Source organism: Callorhinus ursinus, unplaced genomic scaffold, assembly GCF_003265705.2.
Source record: "Callorhinus ursinus isolate GAN/ISIS: 27379988/994484 unplaced genomic scaffold, GSC_fseal_2.0 scaffold23, whole genome shotgun sequence".
NCBI classification, from domain to species: Eukaryota; Metazoa; Chordata; class Mammalia; order Carnivora; family Otariidae; genus Callorhinus; species Callorhinus ursinus.
This window is the reverse complement of record NW_027397085.1, coordinates 2,061,410-2,081,131: the sequence shown is the minus strand read 5'-3', so window position 1 is coordinate 2,081,131 and position 19,722 is coordinate 2,061,410. Positions and strand designations below refer to the sequence as shown.

Here is a 19,722-nt window from a genome sequence, read left to right as displayed (position 1 = left end):
TATGTAAAAAACAATGGAGCCTAAATGCTGCCCCTAAGGTTTTAAGATACATTATCTGAACAGATGACCAGATATTTGTATTGACATAAAATCAAGAATCACAGATCCTTAGAGCTTTAAAAGATCCTATAGAAAGATCCTAAAGAAACTGAGGCCTCATTCTAGATACCTATTCCTAAGAGCAGATATTTTAATGGAAGAAAGGAGCTATGTGGTCAGGATTGACCATTTAAAGTTAAAAATATTATTACCTTCTTTAATGCTACTGATTTTAATATAAATATTCTCCTTATTTGTTTTACTACTTTTAATGAGGTTTCCAAACTACAAAAGTATAACTCATATGAAAAAGAATTAAAGAATCGGAGACTATAGGCTAGTGATGATTATGCAACCCAAATCTGGACAATACAATTTAAGTTTCTAAATATTCAAACTGCAGGAAAAAAAGCCATTGTTATAATGACGGTTTTGACTTACCAAAAACAAAAGCCTAAACATCAAAATATCAGAGTTTAAATTAGTAAATCTTCCTACTTTTAAGAGTGAATATAGATTATATTAATATCCCATCACCTAATTACAAAACAATCTATTCTTCCCTTCAAAGTGCTACCAGAGTAGAATATTCATCTTTTAAATCAAAGTCAATAAAAAAAATTTTTCAAGAAATTAATACATTACAAAACTAAAGTAGAGATAATTCCTTTACAATCTACAACTTGAAAATTTCACATGCAAAAAAAGGTCAAAAACTAAAATTCAGAAACCTTGAATATATTTCGTATTTAAAAGAACTAGTGAGTATTCTAATTGTAGTACTTTTTGTATGCAATGAAATTTTAAAAGAATGATTACCCTGGTAAGTCTTGGTTCATAATCTTTAATGTTCTGGAAATATTTTCCCAAGAAATGTGTCATATATAATTGAATAGAAAATCATTATTAAGATACAGGAAATAACACATGTTTTTCAAGTCCCATTTTAAAATGTGACAAAGAAATAGAGACAAAAAGGATGAAAGTAGAAACAGGTAAAATGAATGACATTTAGCATCCTAATCTCCTCTAGTTACCTTCTACAGTCAAATATTTAAAAAAAAAACAACCTATTTCCTTGATAATTTTTGTTGCCACTTAGTTTTAATACTGCATGTAGAAAAATGTTCTATCCATCATATTATCTTGAGTTTACAGGATTAAAGTTTCTAATTTTATGTTCAAAATAAAAAAAAATCACTCTTAATTGGGCTAAATTTTGTTTTAGTTTTTTCATTAGAAGTAGTTATCACAATGGTATAATTTTCTAAAGAGACCTACATTTGGGAATTGATAATTAGGGATAAGAGAGTAACTGTAGTGAAAATACAAATAATATAAATAGAATATAAATATAATCAATTTTCTTATGTTTCAACTTATGTTTGCTATGTCCTATATGCTTATGTCTAAATATGACATAATTATACTTAGAATTCCACAAATCATTTCAATGATTTTACACAGATTATTGAGATTTTCCTAAAAAGAATCTGTTTTAATCAAATATATAACAAAAATCTTCTACATAAATTATTATAAAGGTGAAAGTTGACTAATACTAATCTTTCTCCAAATGGTTTTACTTATTCTAAAGCCATACCACAGAAATAACTGACACTTTACCACAGAAGAGTATGAAATCTAGATTACGCATTTTACCAGTTATCACCTATCCAGTTTTACAAAACGTTTAGATGTTGTTTGGCTTAAAAACACAAAGCTGTTGCAATCTGATGACTTTTAAATTGAGTTTAATATCGAATATAAAATTATTAGATGAGTTTCTGCAAAAAAACTTTGAAGGTACATAATAAACATACTTTTTTGATCTAGCTACTTCTCCATGTTATAGTCATTTGCCTGCTTTTAGCACCCTCTGCAGGTGAACCAATATTATACATGACTTATATGTCACTAAAAGTAAAATAGAACCTTTGTGGAAAGGGGATAATGAAGGTGATTAAACTGTGAAGAAATAAACAAATTATACTTTCTCAGTTCTATTTAGGAAATACTGTTTGGAAGTTTATTATCTAATTTACTAAAACAACACAAAAGTGTGTGTGTGTGTGTGTGTGTGTGTGTGTGTGTGTGTGTGTCTTTGTATTTCAAGGATAAAATGCTACTCTCATCATGACCATGCTACTGACATACAGGAAATACTAAAATGCAATGTTAAAAAATGTTACAATTTGAAGATCATGCCAAGAATACTCAAATGATAAATTACTTGAAAATAAAATGAAACTGTCAACTTACCATCTCTGTTGGACAACAGACATACCAGGCCGTTGAGGCATGTATCAGTGACTTCTGAGATGTTGGTTGCACATCTGCCTATAGTTTGAATAGTGGCTGCTGCGAACTGTTTATCCTGGCTTTTCACATAGGTCTAAAAAAATATTTCAATTAGTTTATACTTTGGTACCATCAAGTGAACAAAAAGGTATATTAAGCTTTATCAAAAATACAAATTTTATAATATATAATATTCTCATTTATATGCACAATAGGTCCAACTGATGACTTAGCTTAATTTAATTTAGTTTTTTTACTTAAAGAATGTGCCTGTAGAAGAGGCACATTTTCAAGCCAGGTTCATTCACCTGTGACCACAGAGGCTTGTGACTCCAAAACAGATAGTGGGGAGCAGTCACCCAAAGACAGCAATTAGTTTAAGTGCAAGGTTGAAAGAGATGATGAGAACTCTCTCTTTGGAGGTTTCAGTTCATTTAACCAGCAGCATCTGTGAATCTATGAAAAAAAGGGTTGCTTTTTCAGAGACACTAAATCTAAAGTTGGAAGAAGAGGAGGAAAAGGACAAATATACTAATGACAAACATTTTCAAAATGTTATCTGAATGGTGGTAAAACTATACAGCTACAATGAGCAGTATATCAGTAAAGACTTTAAAAAACTCAGTTTGTAACAAATTACCATACTTTTGAAATAGATTTTCTTTAAAAGAATGTTTTTAAAAACATACTGTAAACTATGTGTTTATATAAACTTAAAGAAATCACTGATTTAACAACAGAAAGTTAAAGGATCTTTACAAAATTTAATACAGCCCTCAAGAATTTCACTTTGATTATAACTTTCCGAATTTAAAAACTGAGCTTTTGTTTACAAAAATAAATATACTTTAAATATGCATATTTATATTTATATATTATAATATATGCAAACAAAATTTAAAATCCCATTTTCAACTGCATTTTTATTATTTATTTATTTATTTTTAAGTAGGCTTTATTCCCTATGTGGGGCTTGAACTCACGACCTTGAAATCAAGCGTCACATGCTCTACTGACTGAGCCAGCCAAGCATCCCTCGACTGCAATTTTTTAAAAAGATTCCCAACCTCAAGAGACATACTTAATGTAGAATTAACACTATGGTTATTTAATGTGCCAAAAAGGATGTACATTTAAATGGTGCCAAAATGACAAATGGAAGAGACAATCTAAGAATATCTAAAATCATACAAATTTTGTGAGAATAGTACCAAGAACAGGATTAAATACTGAAGAAATAAGTTACACAAATTCTCTTAGTTCCATGGAGGAAAGATCAATTGTATTTAAACCACTTCTCAGTTGATGACCTAATTTCCTCACTTAGAAAAAATATGTCTTTAGAAAAATTCTCTATTTTACTCAAAAAGTTATTATAAGTAAGCTGTACATACCTATAAACATAACTCATAAACCACAAAAATGAGGTATAAATATTGACAGTGATAAAAGTGGATAAAGAAAGACTGTATTAGAAAGTCTAACTAAACGATGGACCTTATTAAAAATTCTGATACTCGCAAACAATGAATCATGGAACACTACATCAAAAACTAAAGATGTAATGTATGGTGATTAACATAACATAATAATAAAAAAAATTCTGATACTAATTGAAATGGCTAGATCACCAATATTTTGAAATAGGTCCAATGTGTCGCCTCTGTATAACTAAACAATGCCATAAAATTGCCTGAGATTCACTGCCTACATCCCCCACTAAATCTGACCTAAGCAGGAAGTTGATACCAAAAGGACACCCAAACAGATTACCTACAATAAGAAAAGGGACAAACACAAACACTGAGACAAAAATTAAAAACTTAAAAAAAAAATAAAAGCAAACTTATAAAAATGACGTAAAAATCAAATCCAAGCAATGTTCTATAGCCATGGATTACTGGATAAAAACTTGAGATACCCTATATTTTCTGGCATATATAAATATAAGATGACTGGGTATCCAAAACACCCTAATTTTTTTAAAGTATTTATTTATTTTGTGGAGGTGGGGCAGAGGGAGAAGGAGAGAAAGAATCTTAAGCAGGCTCCACACCCAGTGCAGAGCCTAAAATGCGTCTCCATCTCACAACCCTGAAATCATGACCTTAGCCAAAATCAAGAGTTGGATGCTTAACCAACTGAGCCAATCATCCTAATTTTACAAGGAATTCTAGAAAAATACACAGCATGACAGTAGAGCAATCCAGTTATAAAATTAAAAATTATGGACATGCTATAATATTCTACTACTCCTGTTAAAAGTATAAGATCACACAGTTAAAAAAAATACAATATCTATTTAGCTAAAATGAAATTTAATATGGGTATAAGGGAGGATTATAGCAACAAAATAAAATCTGTAAAAGTTGGGAGTTAAAAAAAACTGTGATTTCTGTATAGTGTGTGGTATATTTTTACTAAGAAAACTGCTGATGAGGTACAAAATTTATACCCTCTACCACGAAGTTTCCACAGCTGAACCCTCCATCTTAAAGGGCATATATCCATGAGATGATTTTTGAATAATATTTTTTAAGGGTGTGTAGCTGGCTGGGAGGCACCTCATCCTTAAGGGTTAATGGTTTTAAAAAGGACAACAACACAAAACAAAAACAATGATAAAATCATGACAGAAGCAATTTTAGACCAAAAATACATAAAGCTATCTAAAAGAGTAATAAACAGGATTAACTAGGTAAGAAGTGAAGCCACTTTCATGAATGCAGAGTATGGAATGGACTAGTGATGATGACAGCACAGAGACATGGAATCCTTACGAGTAACATAATTAAAAAAAACAAAACAAAACAAAAATAGTTATAACCCAGTCTTTCAAATTCTATGAAAACATGAAAGGGACTACTATTTCATTTCCCTTAAATTTTAAATTTGTACTTAATGTCTCTTCATGAAAATTTATAAATTTCTTAGTTCTCAATTTGTCCCAAATCACTGTTTTACTTAACACAATTACCTATTTGTAAATTGAGGAAGATGTATATTTGACTGTAAACTAAACAAATGTTTTAGAAGTTATTTTATAATCAGCACTGCATACATACCTGAAATTCTCGGAGAAGAGTTGATATGTTGGCTTCATTTGCCAAGTTTGTCAAAATTTCAAGCTACGGTAGAAAAAAGAGAGAGTAACATTGTAAAACACAAAGAAAAAGGATTAATTTAATAAAGACTAGGCATTTAATAGAAAGGTAATTTTTTTTATTAACATATAACGTATTATTTGTTTCAGAGGTACAGGTCTGTGATTCTTCAGTCTTACACAATTCACAGCGCTCACCATAGCACATACCCTCCCCAATGTCCATCACCCAGCCACCCCATCCCTCCCACCCCCCACCACTCCAGCACCCTCAGTTTGTTTCCTGAGATTAAGAGTCTCTTATGGCTTGTCTCCCTCTCTGGTTTCATCTTGTTTCATTTTAGAAAGGTAATTTTTGTTTTTAAAAAGTCACACTGTTACAAATGTTGTGAGGCATTATGCCCTTCTGGTAAATTCTGTCTTCTTAACATCTCCAAATAGAGAACAGGTAATTACATAATGGTTAAAAACAATTAGGAAAAAGAGAATCCTACATTTTCCCTGTTTGTACCCAACTTTACAACTTATATCTAATTAACCTGAACAATTTAAGGTAGTTTGGCACTTTTTTTTCCTTTATTAATAAAGTTAGAAAACAACTTGCCCTCCATGTAATACCTCTGTTTTCCAGATACCAATTAATTCTCTTGATTTGTTCTCATTCAACCTACCATCCCAAATACTCGGGACATTTTAATTCTCTCTTCTGGATTCATAGTTATAAGAATATACAATTAAAAGTCTATCTTCAATAGGCTCACTAAAAAAGTTTCAGTTCTTCCTCATAAAAAATATTCAAATAATCTGAAGGAAAGCATGAAAAAGGAAAAAAGGATGGGACAGACGGAAACCAGAACACAGGATGTATGCGTGGGACACACAGTCGTATCAGAAATTACATTAAAAATAAACGGTCTAAACACTCCAATTAAAATGGATAGATTGCAGAAGTTCTTTATATATTTTGAGTACTAATCATTTTTCAGATATATATATTGGGAATATTTGTTTCCCAGATTACGACTTCAGTTTGCATTTTATTTTGATGAAAACATTTTCATTTTTTATATAATTTTTAAAAAACAATCTCAAACATATAGAAAGGGTAAAAAGAACTATTTTGATGTGAATCATCTGAGAGTTGCCAATCTGACACAGATTGCTTCTTCATCCCCAAATGCTTCTGTGTATATTCCCTACAAACAAGGACATTGTCCTAGAGAACACAAGAGAACCAAGAAAATCAAGAAATTACACTTTTATACATACATCCATGCAATCCTCACTCCCTTTTAAGTTTCATTAATTATCTCAATAATATATAATAAAAGGATCCAATTCAATATCAGACATTGTATTCAGTTTTATCTTTAGTCTCCTTTGGCCTGAAAGTTTCTCAATCTTTCTTTTGACCTTCACAACCTTGCATTTTTGATGACCGCAAACCAAGTATTTCCGAAAATATCCTACAATTTGGATGTGTATTAGATTTCCTTACAGTTAAACCCAGTTTCCATGTGAATAGCCAATCATCCCAATATAAGCTGAAAAGTGCATCCTTTCCACACTGGTTTGTAAGGTCTCCTCTATTATACAGTACGTCTTCATATACGTGGATATCTCCACGCTTTCTATTCTATCCCACTTATTCTTCTGTCTAAATATCACATTATTCTAATTATCATAACTTTATATCCCTATGTTCTCTAATGTAGTTATTATTCCCTGAACACAACACTCTTTCATAATCTGTTAGCATAAACTGCTCCTTTCTCCTACTCCAAAACCCTACAACCACCTCCCATTCAATCTACCAAGAACAAAAAAATTCACAAAAATCTTATTCTTTTAAGATCCACTCAAACATCAACTTTTCCACAAGTCCTTTCTAAATCCTAGAGAATTAACCCCATTTTTTGGTTCTGCACAGTACTCAATTCAAATCTCTATAATATCACTTAAAAAACACATAGTACTGAAATTGTCTGTCTGTGCAGTATACAATGGGTTATTCAAGGTGCAGGTAGCATGTATCAACTTTGTATTATTAGGATGCAGCAGTGACTGGATATAATAATAAAGTTTAGAAAGTATAAAGAAAATCCCTAAATGTATCTGTGTTTTTGAAAAAGCAGGTCTCCATTTTGCAGATGCTAGAAGCTACAGCAATATCTTCAAAGTAAAGATGTACTAAGGGTACCTGAAAAATAAAAGCATGCGTACCTTCAGTGTCTTGATCATAGTAGGATCAGTTGACCGAACATAGAAACTCTTCAGATAAGGTTCAAACATACCCTAGATTATAAAAAGAAATATATAAATATACTTTTGGTACTAATGCATTCATTTCTCTCTTGGATTATGTGTTTACTATGTACATACCTTTCTTTGAATTGACATAGTTGCTATGTTCTGTAGGACAATATATTGCACCTCCCTAAAAATTAAAGGAGAATTTTCATTGGATATATTTTCCAATTAAGCATCTTTATGTACACAGTATATTAAACAAAAAAATCAGCAGTAAGTTTCATACTGAATTCAAATGTTAAAAAGGTTTTAGTAAATGAGATATTTATGTCTTCTTTTTAAACACATTTTCCTATGAACTACTTATAAATAAGATTTGATTCATCATGATTAAAAGTTAAAGCCTATTTTACAATACTGTATTCCTAAGATGTAAAGCCAATACTACAGCTACTCTGAACACATGCAAGGAAGATATTCTTAGGGCTAACAGAATAAACATGACCATAGCATTAACATAAACTCTTGATCAGATGCTCATTGTGTCACTCAGTTCTGACCAGAGTGAAAAGATAGATTAAAAAAAAAAAATTCTGTTATTTTATGTCCAAATATCTAAGGTAGAAGTGAATCTGGTATAAAGTTTCATGTGAAAGATGCATTCCAGAACCTTCTGACAACCTTTGAATGAGTTACAGGAAAGAAAAATTAATGAACTGAGAAAAAGGAAAAGAATGACCATGTATAAAGACAGGAAAGATCAGGAACACAAAGGCTCTCACTAAGGAACGGCAAAAGTCAGTCTAGGGCTAAGTAGCTGTGGCACTAAGGTCATGTTACAGGCAAAAATAAACATGCATTTTTCCCCCAACTCTATTAGCAGAAGTAAGTACTCAGTGAAAGAAATATTAAATTTAGAGTAACTAATTATAACAAAATATTCAGGGTAAGCTAAATAGCTGAAACTATGTTGTAATTCTTAAAACACAGAAAACAAAACAATGACAAAAATCTGATTTTAAACATTGCCAAAATATTTTCAATCTCTTTGGGCTTGAGTTTAAAAGAAATTTTATATTTATCACGAACTTAGAGATAAAATGTGTAAAGGCTTGTATGATGATCCCTTAAGTATGAAATCTTATAGGTAGAACACACAGTCATGTAATACATGTCTGAAAGACAGATTATATTTGTTCAAACATTACTTTTGAAGGAATACAAAAGAAAAAACAAATAAAATCATGACCTACCTATTACTACGAAGTAAACGCACTAGTGATTTAGAAATAATGCCAACTTCAGACTTTGGTGATATGTGCCAATACAGTTGAGCAACTGCCATTACCACCTAAAAGATAAAGCATGAAAACAGCAAGAACTATAAACATGGGAGCACTCTACAGTTTCAAAGTACATTCTCACATATTGTTTACTCCTACAAAATTCCTATGAAGTAAGATGAATATGTTGTTACCCTTCGAAGCAGGATGAACAGTGTCCTCCCAAGAATTCATGTCTACCCTCAGAATGTGACCTTACCTGGATAAAAGTCTTTGCAGATATTATTAAGGTAATGATGGAGATTGAGATCACACTGGATTAGGGTGGGCCCCAAATCCAGTGAGTGTCCTTATAAAAGACAGAAAAGAACACACACAGACACAGAGAAGAAGCCAATGTAAAGATGGAGGCAGAGTTTATTCCCTGGAGTGATGAATCTATAAGCCACTGCGTGTGGAACTGCGGGCAGCCACTAGAGACTAGCAAAAAGCAGTTTCTCCCTTAAAGCCACCAAAAGGAACCAACGATCCTTTGATGCCTTGATTTTGGATTTCCACTTTCTCACTAAAAAGTGAGAAAATACATTTCTGTTGTTTTAATTCACCTGGTTTGTGGTAATTTGTTATGACAGCCCCAGGAAATTAACACATCCTTGGAAAAGAAAACAGATGTTATCAGAAAACATGTTAAATGAACTACCCAAAGTCTGCCAGTCAGTGCATAGATAGCAAAGCTTTACATAACACTCCAAACCCCAGGTTCTCCTTAACACTGCTGCTGTTGCTCTGAGATTGGGAATATTTTAAAAGTTGTAAGTATGCCTTTCCAAATGAAGCCTAGATACTTCTGGAAAAGTAACAAGTAAGCTGAAAATGTTAAAAATGAGTACACTAAAATTATAATTAAATGAACTCTACTACAACAATTAATCTAAAACAGCAGCATTTGAAATAATCTTTTTTTTCAAAATACAGAACCTTAAAAACAGTCTTTGCTTCAAAGCCTGAGAACTTCTGTCATAAAATAAAAGATTTTTTTACTATGTTTCCCCTACATGCCTCTATACTTAGATCCAGAGATCAAAAGTCCAAACTGAAAAGTGATCCAGTTTAACCTGTGACAAATGCACAGAGAGAGCTATAGTAGTTATATCATCTTGACTTTAGCTCAGAAAATGTATTAATACTACTTTACTTCTGCTTGTTCTGTAAAGTGCTAACAAATATATGGCAGGAGTTTTATATATGTTTAAAGAGCATACAGCAGCTGAGGGTGCTTGAGATAAAAGGAGTTCCTTCCAAAACTAGGAAACATTTTTAAAATTTTTTTATTCTCTTTATTTTCAAGAAACATTTTTTTAAAAAATACAGTTCACAGAGTCCCAAATTTACTGTTGTTTGGCACTTTGCTGTATTTTTTTTTTTTAACAAGGCGGATTTATAGCTTTCAGATATTACTTGGGAATTTGAGGAACCTAAGGATATTTTTTCACTTGTGATCCACAAATACACTGTAATTATAGAACAAACTTACCTGAATTTAAAATCTTGTAAAATTAAGGGAGCCTGGGTGGCTCTGTCAGTTAAGCATCTGCCTTTGGCTCATGCATGATCTCAGGGTCCTGAGACTAAGCCTCATGTCAGGCTCCCTGCTCAACAGGGAGTCTGCTTCTCCCTCTGCCCCTCCTCCTGTCTCATGCTCTCTCTCTCTCTCTCTCTCTCTAGCTTGCTCTCACTCAAATAAATAAAAATATTTTTTAAATGTTAAAAAAATTTTTTAAAAAAATCTTATGAAATAAAATCTCTATGACTGACTTAATCTACAAGTAGGTGATAGTCATTTTTACAAATCTTAAAGCATACAGTTGGCTAGTAAGTATTAGTATATAATAGAAAAGAAAGTGAAACTTAATTGTAATGTATTTTACAGAAATTAATTAAGCCCCTTTCTATTAAAAATAGTCCGATGCTACTGGCAAGAAGGTAAACTGTACTTTCTATACATGTCAATGTTTTTAAGATTCTAGATGCCACTCAGTACGTCATCTCTTCTAATATATTAATTAGGGCACTCCCTCAAGCCCACAAGGGATACATACTCTTCTTTCCCCCTAGTATTTACAAATCTAAAAGTTTAAAATTTCTTCCATAACCAGAATTTGAAATTTATAGTCTAATTTGTAAAAGCCAAGAGGGAAATTCCCATATCTCCAAAGTCCAAAATGACTAAAATATACAAATAGATAGGCCTTCTACAGTTGAATCATGTGCATTGATGATGAAGTATATCCTATAAGCACTTTTCTATTCCTACCTACTCATACCACTGTCACCTTATCTACAGTTAGAACAGCCTCCCGACACTCTGCTGCCAATGTCCCTTATCTCCAATTCAATCTACACAGCACTGACCAAGTTTCCTGAAAAAAATTCTCAAAGTCTCTCCTTTAACTGTAAGGCTAAAAGAAGGAAACCTACTCACAGTCCTTCAAAAGTCAACCTTTATATGTATTTAGCAGCATCAAATTAGCAGGATAGCAAAATATATTGGGACAAAAAGTAAACTACCTTTATCTGGTACACAATCAAATAAGTAGGGAATCAAAACACACTGGGGAAAAAAATTCAAACTACTATTTGTTTCACCATTCAAGAACATTTTTGATCAGTAAGTATTTGGACTATAAAAGCAATTCCCAAGACAAAGATAAATAGTGAGTCAATTATAAAGAGAGTTTTAGGTGACAAGTTACAGCCACTTAAATACAATCTGGCTAAGCTGGGCTCACTGAAATATAACCATGTTTTACAACATTAGTCAAATAGCATTTTTTTATTACTGTGTATGATTATTTAATAATGATATAGAAACTAAATTATCAGGTATAAGATAAAAACTTCTGCTAATTATTAAGATACATAGGGCAAGCTCTAAGCTCTAAATTTGCAGGCATCAGAAAACTTAAAATAATTCAAGTAAAATTCCACATTTTCTAAGTTTTTATTAACTGAACAGAGCAATTCATTAAGAACATTTTTTAAATTAAAAATATTAAGAAAATGTTTTACTTGACTCCATCAAATGTTTAGATATAACTTCCAGTAAACAGGTAACACAGAGCACAGAAGAAAAAATTAAATAGCACTATGAAGTAAGCAAAGCGAAAACCCAGAAGAACATTTTGTTAAGACTTGAGAGGTTTAAGAGCTTTAACAACCAGGTACTATAGATACTGGTTTAGATTGCCTATTTATAAAAGATAATTTATCTTATTTATTTTTTTTTAGATTTTATTTATTTATTTGAGAGGGAGAGAATGAGAGACAGAGAGCATGAGAGGGAAGAGGGTTAGAGGGAGAAGCAGATTCCCTGCTGAGCAGGGAGCCCGATGCGGAACTTGATCCCAGAACTCCAGGATCATGACCTGAGCCGAAGGCAGTCGCTTAACCAACTGAGCCACCCAGGCACCCCTATAAAAGACAATTTAAAATAAATTGGTATTAAATGAGATGAAATTTTACTGAAAAAGAGAGGACTATAGAGTAGGGAAAAAATGGTTAAAAAAGTACTACGTACAGTATGATTTTTACCTTGGTTTAAAAAATATGTATGTGTAGACAAACACACATGCGAATATATGTATATTTATGCAGAAAAAGGCTCTGGCAGAAAATGCATCACGACATAACAGTGATTTCTGAGTGATGGGAATATGATGTTTTAATTTCTTTAAAGTTTTGCTAGTCCCTATTTCCTAATTTTTTATTGTGCACATGTATTCTTCTAAAATATAAAGTGTATGTAAAACAAAAGAAAACAAACTCAGGACTCAAATGAAAATGATTTTTAACTGCTATTCCTACCAGTTAAAATTTATTAAGTATGTGGCGTTATGCTAGACACTTTCTTTATATGTTAAGTCTCTTAAAAACTCTTATTAGGTTCATCTGCATATTATGGAGATTAAATACTCTCAACTACAACCAAGTAACAGACAAATACGCACTGTCTTCCAATCCAATGAGAAACATCTTGAGCTCATATCTTAGGAAAAGCCAATTAACAAAACCACAAAAAAGTAAATGAAGTCCAGGAGGCATGTAACTACCAAACCAAGTAATCTCATCAAACCTGATTTTTTGGTGTATGATCAAATAAACAAACAAATAAATGCTCCATTAGCACACTGAAAAACTGTTTACTGAACTTACATATACTTTTAACCATGTTTAAAAAATCCATAAATTATTTCTCATAAGGGTTTTAACATACCGCTGCATTCCTGCTCTGAAGCAAAGGCTTTGTATTCCGAATTAAAAGTCTATGATCTGGGTCCATATTATATGGCTTCTTCCTATGGTCAGTCTTTTCCTTCTGTTCATCATCAGATTCATAGAAATTCTTTTCATTGTCTTCTAAACCATCATCCTGTAAGAAATACAAAGAAAACTTTTTAACACCTATAATCATGATAGTATTTTACTGTAGAATACCACTGTTGAAAGGAATTTGAAAATATTATGCTACCTGTATAAAAGAAAGGCCTTGCTTTTTCTCTTATTTTATAACAACATAACTGTCCTTTAGTGCTATAAATAATACTTCTTTTATATTACATAGTAAACCTCTGAAAATATTAAATCCCCATAGATAGATCCATAACTGACCAAAGGCAAAACTTGACCATGAGACTTTACCAAAGAAGATTAGAAGATTACTTAAAACCTGAGAACTATTTCCATATATTATCAGTCACTCTGTAATTGGATCAACGGATCAGAACAAAGAGAACTGTTTCAACTGCAGCATGCATAAAAGAAATCATAATATAAACTTGACAGGTTAAAAACTAGTGATTAAGTACATCCCTGTGTTGTCAAGAAAGACTCAGTTTGATACTTAATGTATATCCACAGGGGGTGATTCTATATTTTTGCTTTGTACTTTTAATTTGAATTCATTGTTATCTCCGCCAATAAAATCTGCCTACAGGCATTTAGTCTTAAATATAAACAAACAAAAAGCATACAAAGACAATAATTTCTACCTAGATCCAATTCAAGGGCTGTTTAGAGGTAATTTTTATTACTAAGTACCTGAAACATACTTTTCACTTCTGAAAAGATGGAGCAGATGTACTTTTCCCTATTCCTCTATGTACAACTAGAAACAGGAGACATTATATATAAAATAAACTTAAGGAAAGGCAGAGAAGAAAGACTGGATATGGACCTCAGGACCCAAAGAATGAAACAAGAGAAGTTCCTTGGGTTTTCATTTTTACCACATATATCAAACACTGAGAAACTGAGTTCTAGAGAAGCTGGTAAGCCAAAAGCACCAAACACAGATAAAACAAACCCTCCAAAAGCCTACTCTCTGTAGCCAAAAGGACCAAGAAAAAGAAAATCTATAAAGAGATTTTTTAGAAAGTAACTATTCTGGTACAGCTACCAATACAGAAAAAACTAAGGCCTTATTCCTAGCCTCACCAGCAAAGGCTGATGTGGGAGCCTAGATTTCCAACCTCCCCATGCTATAATGGGATGCCTCAATCATCCCACTGGAGTGATGTCAGAAAAGGCCGCCATAGCCAAGACTTTAATTCCCACCAGGAGGTAACACAGCATCCCCATGGTGTCAATGAAGACAAGGTGAGGAACTTGCACATCTAAGTCTGCCCATCAAGAACAAAGTGACCTTATCCTTTCCCACTGAGCTAGTGTAAAAATACTGAGTGGACACCCAAGACATAGCACCACCACCCAGTGGTAATAATGACATCAGTGGAAGAAACATGTGGAATAGTAATAAGCCATTTCTATCCCTCCCACCCTCACAACTATCAGGAAAGAATTACTGGGGAGCCAGAAATCCCACATTCACCCACAGTAACAGTGATTTCAACCTCCCTGACGTGTCAATGGAGGCTGAGTGGGGAAACTGGACTTCTACCATAACCTGGCAGTAATGAGGCAACATGTACCCTCCACCTTTCCCTAATGGAGTGGTATCAAACAAACCCAGCTAAAACAGAAGATCTGAATAAAATCTAGAATCTCATAATATCCAACACATCCAGGTTTCAATAAAAATCACTCATCATTCCAAGAACAAGGAAGATCTAAAACTGGATGAAAAAAGATAACCAGTAGATGCCAACACTAAAACAGGAATATTAGAATTATCTGATTACAATTTTACAGCAGCCATCATAAAAATGCTTTAATGAGCAACTAGGAACATCCTTGAAAAAACAGAAAAATAGAAGGTCTTAGCAAAGAGTTACAAAGTCTTAAGAAAGAAACAATATATTAAAAAAACCAGAAATGTTACAACTGAAAAATACAAGAATCAAAAGTAAACAATAACTGAGATCAAAAGCAGTATTAAGGGGACAAGGAAATCATCAATGATCTGAACCATAATAAAATATAAATTGCCCACTCAGAACAACAGTGAAAAAAACAGACTGAGGACAAAGAAAAAAACAAAAAGAAAAACATCCCACCTCCACCAAAAAACCCCCAGAACTTGGGGGACTTGTGGAATTATAACAAAATAACATCTCTTGTCATCTGAATCTTGGAAATAGATAAGAAAAAGGGTGGGGCTGAAAGAGTACTCCAAGAAATAATGGCTAAAAAAATATTACATTTGGCAAAAGAAATAAAACTACAGATTGAATAAGGTGAATAAACCCTAAACAAGATAGACACAAAGAAATCCATAACAAGACATATTAAGTCGAACTCCTGAAAACTAAAGACAAAGAGAAAAAAATCTGGAAATCAGCATGACAGAAATGACACTGGAGACGATGTGGTAATGAATCAGAGTGATTAGCGATGAAGATAAAAATATAAGATAGGTTCAAGAACTACGCAGAAGTTGAAATCAATAGGATGCAATTAGTGGATGTGAAGGATGAACTAGGAGCACTTAGTAAGGATGCCCCCATTCCCAGCTTGGATAACCAAGCAGACAATGATGTTACCAAGGTTAAGATAACCTTGTTAAGGGGGGGAAAGAATCTCTCTTTTTCAAGGCTTCTTGCTGCTATACAAACATCCTTAAAAGATAGTCCAAAACAAAACTTACCAATACCTTTACTCAGAAGAGCTACAAAAATGAAGAAACCCCATGAAGAACCATTTCCCAGTATTTTCTTTTCTTTTTTTAAATTTATTTATTTCAGTGAGAGAGAGAGCATAAGCAGGGGGTGAAGGAGAGGGACAGGGAGAAGCAGGTTCCCTGCTGAGCAGGGAGCCCAATGTGGGCTATGACCTATAGGTGACTAAAAACATCAGAGGTGAAGTTAGGAGGAACCTCACACCTGAAATGCATTCAATTCCATGCCTTGTCTGCATCTGAGACGACACGTGACTAGGCCCTCCGGGCAGATGTACAGACAGACTGCGGTTCTGCTGGTACTGGAGCAAGAGCCAAGGAGACGGAACTAAAAACTAGAACTGTGAGACAGCAGCTAATTCCAGAGGAAAAAATCCAAGAAAGATAGTCCCGGAGAATGCCAGAGAAAAAGGAATCTTTTTTTTTTTTTTAAATGACTTTATTTATTTGAGAGAGAGAGAGAGCAAGTGAGCAGGCACAACAGGGAGAGCAGGAGAGGGAGAAGCAGGCCTCCCGCGGAGCAGGGAGCCCGACGCAGAGCTCCATCCCAGGACCCTGGGATCATGACCTGAGCCGAAGGCAGACGCTTAACCAACTGAGTCACTCAGGTGCCCCCCAGTATTTTCTTTCGTTCATGACTGACCTGCCCCTATTTCTAAGTGAATGCCCTTTCTATACCTTCACAAATTCCCTTTAGGAAAACAAAATGTATAATTTGTGATCTCTAATAATTTTTACTTCAACATGGTAGAGAAGTTTTTAAAACAGTTATATAACTAAGTAAAGAGTGTTTAAACTTGACACCAAAAGCACAGTTCATAAAAGGGAACATTAATAAATTGGAACTCAACAAAGTTAAAAACTCTTGCTCCATGAAAAACTGAAAAATCCTCTTAGGAATAAAAAAAATTCTAGACTGGCAGAAATATCTGCAATCACACATATGACAAAGGACTAGTATCCAGAATATGAAGACAAGTCCCAAAACTCAACAGGAAAAACAACAACAACAACAACAATTAATTCAATTTAAAAAAGGGCAAAAGGTACTGTTAAGGACTGAACTGTACTTCCCTCCAAATTCACATGTTGAAGCCCTCATCCTCCAAGTGACTATATGCCAAACTAAGGCCTTTAAAGAGGTAATCAAGTTTAACTGAGACCATCTGGGTGGCATCCTAATCGAACAGGACGGGTGTCCATACAAGGAGAGAGAGAGACACCAATGGTGGCAGAGAGAAAAACCCACGTGAAGACACATTCGAAGACAGCTGTCTGCAAGCCAAAGAGAGACAGCTCAGGAGAAACCAAACTTGCCAACACTGTAATCTTGAACTTCCAGTCTCCTGGAAGAACTGTGAGAATGTCAGAAATAAATATCTGTTAATTTTGTTATGGCAGCACTAGCAAATGAATACAGATTTCAATAAATAATTCACCGAAGGACTTATAGCAAAAAGCACATGAAAAGATAAAACTTCATTATCTATTAGGAAAACAAAACTACAGCAACATATCACTACACACGTATCAAAATGGCTCTCATCTTATATATAAAAACATACAGTGAGAACACAGAGGAAAGAGATCACTCATACACTGGTGGTGACTGTAAAAGATTACAGCCACTTGCAGTTTGGCACTTTCTTACAAAACTAAACTTGCAATTACCATACAATCCTGTAATTGCACCCCTGGGTATTTATCCCTGGGAAACAGAAATTTATTCTCATACAAAAACCTGTACACAAGTATTCGTAACAGCTTTATTCCTATTAGCCAAAATGGAAACAACCCAGATGTCCTTCAATGGATGAATGGTTAAGCAAATGGTTAAAAAAAAAAAAAAAAGAAAGAAAAAAATGGTTAAATATTTATGCCATTGGAATACCACTCAGAAATAAAAACAAATGACACACACAACAAATCTGATTAATGTCCAGATAAATACGATGAGTGAGAAAAATCCTAAAAGGTTACATACTGTATTATTCCATTTATATACCATTCTTGAAATGACAAAATTATAAGAGATAGAGAACCAATTAGTGCTTGCTGGGGATTCAGAGGGGCAAGTTTAAGCACAGGAAATGAAGTAGGTTTAGAGATGCAATGACAACATGAAGTATCTTTGAGATGCAAATATTCTGAATCTTGACTGTATGAATGTCAATATTTTGGCTATAATACCTTACTAGTTTTGCAAGATGTTGCCACCGAGGGCAATAAGACACCAGACTTCTCTGTATTCTTAAAACAGCATGTGAATCTACAGTTATTTTAAATTAAAAAGTGTGATTAAATAAAATAAGGAGAAAAAAAATCAATAAATTATTTATTTTTCTTTCTTTAAGTAGGCTCCATGCCCAGACTGGAGCCCAACACAGGGCTTGAACTCACGACCCTGAGATTGAGACCTGAGTTAAGATCAAGAATCAGACACTTAACGGACTGAGCCACCCAGGTGCCCCAAATCAGTAAGTTATTTAAAAGTATTTGTATATGTTTATTGTTACAATAATAAAAGAAATGATCTTAAATGTTACAGGTTTATATCAGTTAATGAAGTATTTTTCCTTTGCTAAGTGTGTACAGATAATATACAATCTTTACTTAACTTGACTTAAATATTACTGAAAATAATCTTCAACAAATATAAGACTAGGTTTTTTACAAGTAAGCATAATATTATCTCAATGTTTTCAAAATCCTATTAAAAAAAAAAAAACCTAAGAAAGTCTCCAAACAGAAAAAACACAAAATTTATACTCTTTGGAAACAAAAGGATTTTTTTTAAATACCCACTTTCAAAAGTAAACTAGAAATTATAACATTATCATCTTCCTTTGAATGAATAATTCAAAATAAACTACAATTGATCCTTGAACAACACGGGATTTAGGGGTACTAACCCCTACATAGTTGAAAACCCTAGTATAACTTTTGACTCCCCAAAAACTTAACTAATAGTTAACTGTTAATGGAAATCTTACTGATAACATAAACAATTGATTAATATACATTTTGTAGGTTATATGTATTACACACTAAATCCTTACAATGAAGTTAACCAAAGAAAATGTTAAGAAAATCATAAGAGAAAATATATTTACAGTATCAAACTATATTTATTGAAAAAAACCTATGTATACGTGACCTGCACAGTTCAAATTTGTGTTGTTCAAGGGTCAAACTGTACTTGTCTCTTAGTCCTTTAAAGAAAAAAAAAAAGGACTGTAATTGAGATAACACTTTTTTTAAACTTTTATTTGCATTTATTTTATGCAGAATTTACTCCTGGGCCTTAAGTTTTTGTTTTTTCAGTTTCTTCTAGGATATCTTTTTCTTCTGTGCAAGCTCCTGTTCTGGTTTAGGAACGGTCTGCTCTTTTTCAGTCAGGATCATCTCAGTGTGGCAGGGAGAGCTCGTATATGGGTTAATCCAAACAAGAGCCCTGTATGTTCTACACCGCATCCAGGGGGCTTTGTTCACCAGAGAATCAACATCTGAACCCTAAGTTCAGCATTACTCTCTGCATTTTTAAGCATGTACAGTAAAAATTCAGCACTCTTTTTGGGTCGCTGGCCCTGTGTCCAGCCCCACTGTTTGGACGG

The 19,722-nt window shown here is 33.2% G+C and overlaps 1 protein-coding gene across 3 annotated transcripts in view; it reads right to left on the bottom strand.

Moving 5' to 3' along the window:
* The window catches only part of AP3B1 (adaptor related protein complex 3 subunit beta 1), a 274,921-nt gene that overhangs the window by 129,870 nt on the left and 125,329 nt on the right, over positions 1 to 19,722 (bottom strand). For all 3 annotated transcript variants that reach the window (XM_073905296.1, XM_025892636.2, XM_073905297.1), the window contains exons 8-13: positions 13,250 to 13,405; positions 8,947 to 9,044; positions 7,826 to 7,880; positions 7,667 to 7,738; positions 5,406 to 5,468; positions 2,302 to 2,434 (exon numbers count right to left, since the gene is read on the bottom strand). In XM_073905296.1, the coding sequence (XP_073761397.1) occupies positions 2,302 to 2,434; positions 5,406 to 5,468; positions 7,667 to 7,738; positions 7,826 to 7,880; positions 8,947 to 9,044; positions 13,250 to 13,405 (577 nt within the window). The remainder of the gene's footprint in view (positions 1 to 2,301; positions 2,435 to 5,405; positions 5,469 to 7,666; positions 7,739 to 7,825; positions 7,881 to 8,946; positions 9,045 to 13,249; positions 13,406 to 19,722) is intronic.